Below are 5,594 nucleotides of genomic sequence, written 5' to 3'. Positions count from 1 at the left end.
TATAAAAAGAAACCAACACTACTTTAGAACTCTCAAAAAGAAAGATTAGTTATCTTTATCATGTAGCAGTTATTTTTAACTTTAGAACTCTCAATACTTTCTTCTCAAACACATTATCTTTTTGTATGTGCAGATCCTTCCTTACGCACATGGCTTCTTGTTTGTTTCTTTTCTTCTTTAGGCGACATTCTAGTACTTCTAAACAGCAATTCTCTGCAACGCGCTCTTGCTTATACATTTTTCTTTCACAAGTAGGCCACACAAATGCATATAAAAAGTTAATGCTGCTAGAGATTGGTAGAAATTTACAGCGCATATATACAACACATATATATATTAGACTTCTTCGCTTGTCCAATATCAGAGGCAGAATTAGCATTCAGTATTCACCACCTGCTCATGATCAACATTATTTTGGTACTTGTACAACTTGGCACACACCAAATAGTAACCGAAATTAAGCACGCCTATCACAACCACCGTCCAGTACACATTGTCAAGCCTCCCTCGGTTCATATCATCTGGCAACCACGCAGTGACCCTCCGAACGAGATCGATCAAGGCGGTGCTCAGGTAGAAAGCAATGCCAATCACCATTGAAACCATAGCAGTGGCTGTGTTCCTAAGTGAGGCAGGGAATTCTTGGTAGTACAAGGAAACTTGACCCGGAAAGTGAAATGCCTCTCCAATGCCTGCCAATTTCAGCTGTGGGAATAGCCACACCGCCAACATAGGGACAATATTGGAATTAGCCAGGTTGTGTGCTACCCTGAGACGCTTTGACTCAACTAGGGCTGAAACAACCATGCTGAGGATGTTAAGGACGTGGCCTAGTCCTATTTGCTGGAGGGGCGTCGGCGAATGGCGAGTCAGCTTCTGCCACGTGGGGCAGAGGAGGTGGTCGATCAGAGTCAGGAATATGGAAGTGGTGATTAGGACTAGGACTAGGATTGAGCTAGCTGGGATTTTGAAGTGTGGGCCCAGGTGAACGTCCATGGTTAGAGCTTGGAGGATTGTTAAGCTAAGTAGGATTGCAATTGGGGTGCTCAGGAATATGCTTGAGGACCAAAGAGGGAAGATTCTCATAAGGTTTTTGAAGTCCTCTACTTGTTGGATCGTGCATAATCTCCATGGTTTTGCTATTGACCCTTCCTCATCTGTCAAGTCTCCTTCGGTTTTCAAAGCTGCACCGTTTAGAAACCTGCATGGAAATTCAATGGGAAAAGTCTCATGTTTTCTTATAAATTATGAGGCCTAAAAAAAATGAACTGTCAAAAAGACCATGTTTACAACCGTCAGATCTACGTCAGAAACTATATGTTCTACATACTTGTTCAATCTGATGTTATTTTGACCGAATCCAACAGTCAGAAATTGGCCCTACTGTTAGGGAAATCCTATCAGAGTAGGATATGAATTTTTGTTAAAAGACTTCAGATTAACTTTGTGGCGTTGGTTAAAAGAATTTTGACCCGAGTGAGTGGATTTTATGGTTTGAGTGTTTCCTTGCCTTGACTTTGGTAGGATATTGAAAATCTTGTTTAGTTAGGGACCCTATTTCAGGCACAATGTTTAACAGTTTCTGGCGCCATATGCAGATTATCCCTTCTTCAAGAGAACTTAAAGAAGAATATGTATACTCATAGAGCTGGACCCCACATCCATAAGTACAATGTCATAGTGTGCAGCCGAAAAAGTGAGTACTCCATCTTTTTTCAACATCCATAAGTATCTATTTCATCTTTTTCTATGAAGCATTGAGTAATTTAAACATTGAAGAACCACAGAAACCTTATCTGATCAAAGTTTCGAAATCAACTACTGCAGCTGAAGCTTAGAGTTCCTACTTTGTTAGGATAAGTACTGTTTCTTGCTTAGTGTTTGTACTGAGGCTATAGCATTCTTTTATTCCTTTAAAGGAACAAAGATGGAGGTAGCTTTATGCTCTTGAATCTTCTTATCACTTCCTTTTGAATAAGCGAATAACATCTATTAAAATTACCCGATCGGAGAATTTATAGGAGAATTTATAAGAGTATGTTATATGGTAAGAAGCAAGGGCGTAAGTGCTTGCTAAAGGAATGCTTACAGAAGCGAAACGTTAACTACTTGAATAAGAAAAACAATATTTTTCATTTAGTTCAGTAATAATACGGTTAATCTAAAAGAAATTCTCTGAACTTTACACTAAATGTCACTTTGGTCCTTAAGTTTAAAACTTCCCAAAACTGACCTTGATCTATCTTTGTGTGACAAAGTTATGTCATTACATCTGCTAACTATTAAAAAAATAACAAAAGCAACACATTGAATTGTGTGTGGTGAGTTGAAGTGGATTGTAATTTCACTTGGAGCCTCGTGAGACAATATAACGTAGATTTAGAGGAAAATCAGATAGAATATACTAACAACAGAATATGAACATCATACCCGATCCTTCTTCAATGAGTTAATCCCACACTAAAGACCACTGAAATGTTCATTTTAACATCACTTGAATGGTGGGGGGCATGTGATTTTTTTCCGTCCAGATTTTAATGAAGACGTATAATGGAAAGACTAGCTCTGTCGGACCAATATTGATCAAGGTAAATTATGGAACAAATCAAGTGTCAGGAACCAAAGTGAGATTTGATGTAAAGTTGGGGGACTATTTTTGAGATTAATCCTGATAATAATCAGGCAAAATTTCTGTTAGCTCATATTTGTACCTGAAGCTCTTTGAAGGTGTCACATCCACCGTCTTAGCCTTCCCATGATCACGGCCATAGTAGTAATCCTCGATTCTTGATGAAAGCAAAACCTTCCTTTTCTTTATAGAGGCAACAACGACACGAGCTAAGCCTATGAATGGACTTGATTGTGGCTTGTCACGATGAAAGAAACGCTTTCCCAACAACAAAATGGTTGAGCCTATTAAACTTGAGACAACACATATGCCAAACCCCCATGCCCAGCTAACATTGTCCTGAATATAGACAATGGCAGTTGAACTTATCACAGCTGAAGTGTAGAAGGTGAAGAAGTACCAGTTGAAGAAAATCTCTTGATCTTCATGTTTGTCAAACTGGTTTGCACCCACTGTTGCCATCGTAAGGTGCCAACCTCCAATGCCAATTGAGACCACGGCTATGCCACCATATAAGACTGCTAACTGAAGCTTTGATGGTAATTTACAAAAGCTCGATTCCCTTTCGCATGTCAGTGGCCTCAGGGGGTCAAGTGTTGCAGTTAGATTTAAAAGAGTCATTCCCTGGAAAAGGTAAAAGGTAGTTATTTTCAAGTACTCTCACTTGATACCTAGCTGCTGGCCAAGGTAAACTCACGGGTTGTGTTTGGTAAGAAAGAAAGAAATGTATATAACATGTGAGGAAAATGCTGAGAGTAGGTAGGACTTTTGTCTTGTTTTGTTTTATATAGATTCCTTTCTCTAAGCCTTACATATTAGGAGATATTAAAATCGGGGAGGATTTGAAATCTCTCACCCAATCTATTCTATCCACTTAATTCTCTCCTACTAGACAACTACTGGTCCTGAAATCCTTCCGCAATTTCTCCCATCCTTACTTCGCCTTCTACTTTTCCCTCCTACCAAATAAGCTCTTGGCGAAGAATTCTAAAGAGACGAATTTGCACCAATCTATGTAGTATTCTCTAGTTTCAGGTCATGTTTGTACCTTCTTCTATTGGTATTCATTTTATTTTGGTGAAGAAATTTTGAGCAAGATAAAATTTATGTAGATTAATCTAGTTAACATAATACTACCAAGAGAGTTTATAGAAAAAGAGAGATGCTTTCACCAGAAGAGTGATGCAAGAAGAGATTAAGACAACAGAGAAACAGCCAAGGGAAGAGTCTGCGATAATTGCTCCAACGATGGGGAAGAAGTTGACGCAACCGCTCACGACGTTTGAAATCTGAGTAGCATCAATGCTCTTAACATGAATTTCCTGAATTAGATATACCATCAAGTTTGCCGTAAGTCCACCACCAGTTAGTGCCAACCCCATAAAGCTTCCTGGTTTTGAACAACAAGCATTCGTGTCAGAGCAAAAGAGATTTCTTCTGTTTCTTTGGCCATTAATGTTGAACAAGATTTTTCGTTGAAGAGAAATAGAACATGCATGTTAAACATTGCACAAGAGAAACATAATCAATCAGTCATGTGATAGAGAGAGACCTATAACAAATGGAAATGTGATCCAACCGCCTTTTTTGCCACCGGGAAGTGGCGTTTGTGCTTGTCGTTCAACAGAAACTGACTCATTAAGATCCAACTCTTGTGATTCTGAGTTAGCCATTTTTGCTCTTGTTTTAGGCATTCTGCACTTATATTGGTCCGCGTTAATCTTTGTAGGGAGAGCAGTGAGGCATCTTGTGAGACGATTTTAGAGGTGTTGAACCATCTTGTACTCTTTTTTTTATCCCGTGAGAATCTACAACAAGAAAGTAGATGTAGCTTTTAAGCGGGCCGTTATAAATATTGTGTGTTCTTGTTTCTTGTTTTTTGTTTTTTTTTTTCTTACCTTGTTATTGCTCTCATAAATTAGGGACTAGGATGTAATTCCCATGAGTGTACATGTCCAGATAATGGTGGGTATTTTTTTTCTTATTTCGATAGGGATTGTGTCATGTGTTACTCCTCAGATAATAATTAACAAATCCTACTTTTTATGTGTCAGGTTGACTGTAGAATCTATCCTAGATCTTGTAAATTCATAAGGAAGAATAATTAACCAATCATACTTTTATCACTCTGCTTCAAGCAAGTAGAAAAGCAGCCTTAGCTCTTTTTTTTTTTACCTCAGAATCAAAAGTGGGTGGGATTCATATTAGCGCTTGAATAAGAAATAGTACTAAGTGAAGATTATAGAACATCGTTACCAATACCAAGTCCAACAACCAGTTTTTTTGCTTTTGAAAAAAAAAAAATATATATATATATATATATATATTCAAACTAAACATGTTTCAAACTTTACATATCAAATCACAGTAGTTTAAACCATATGTTTCGAACGTATTTACTAAATGGGCCCAAAGACTCGCCCACTGCTTTTGTCATTAGAATATAAGAAAAGATTTGGCCTGAAAATGGGACAAACTGAGATTCTTTTGCCTCTTTCATACTGTTTGGACATCACGGAAGCTAACCGAAATAAAATCTAAGTGAAATAAGGGCAGCTAACTTCTTGCTCCTTCAGGGAGAGAGAGATCCGGATATGACAATTTGGCCCCAAACGGTCTCTTTTATGACTAATGGGGATTATATTTGTTCATATTCAAAGTTGTCAAACCAGTCAGAATTTAACAAGTCTTTATTACTCGGACAATTGCTTTGTTCTTTAATGTTATCTTCTTAGACTACTTTTTTTTCAGTAAGGGAAGCAACTCCCTAGTTTTTCTTGTTGTCTTCTTGGTGCCGCGTTACAAAGCAAACTGTACCCTTTCGTAAACAACAAACTTGATGAATCATGCGACATGAAGAAAAAAGATTTGACATTGGTCTCCTTTGAATATGCTATACGCAGAACAGGGCCACAAGTTTAGCAAATTAAGGAAAATTTTCATATAGAAAAAACACCAAACAAAA

General features: G+C 37.9%; 1 protein-coding gene across 1 annotated transcript; it reads right to left on the bottom strand.

The window, feature by feature from the left end:
* Window positions 1-217: 217 nt before the first annotated feature.
* On the bottom strand, window positions 218-4,302 carry LOC21394470 (protein NRT1/ PTR FAMILY 2.3). The gene is made up of 4 exons (XM_010114032.2): window positions 4,182-4,302; window positions 3,802-4,019; window positions 2,712-3,253; window positions 218-1,201 (listed from the first exon to the last, which is right to left on the bottom strand). Exons 1-4 carry the CDS (start codon window positions 4,300-4,302, stop codon window positions 373-375), a joined length of 1,710 nt encoding a protein of 569 aa, XP_010112334.1. The 3' UTR covers window positions 218-372.
* Between the last annotated feature and the right edge of the window lie 1,292 nt (window positions 4,303-5,594).

This window comes from Morus notabilis, unplaced genomic scaffold (assembly GCF_000414095.1).
Source record: "Morus notabilis unplaced genomic scaffold, ASM41409v2 Scaffold160, whole genome shotgun sequence".
In the NCBI taxonomy this organism is placed as follows: domain Eukaryota; kingdom Viridiplantae; phylum Streptophyta; class Magnoliopsida; order Rosales; family Moraceae; genus Morus; species Morus notabilis.
The sequence above is the reverse complement of the archived record's forward strand: the minus strand, read 5'-3'. Positions and strand labels throughout refer to the sequence as shown.

Bases quoted from the DNA above. Each gene is read 5' to 3' on its own strand.
- LOC21394470 (XM_010114032.2), bottom strand. From the start codon at position 4,302: ATGGCTAACTCAGAATCACAAGAGTTGGATCTTAATGAGTCAGTTTCT. The intron at 3,254-3,801 runs GTGAAAGCATCT...TACCTTTTCCAG, and splicing joins CTTCTTGCATCACTCTTCTG to GGAATGACTCTTTTAAATCT. The intron at 1,202-2,711 runs GTACAAATATGA...ATTTCCATGCAG, and splicing joins ACACCTTCAAAGAGCTTCAG to GTTTCTAAACGGTGCAGCTT.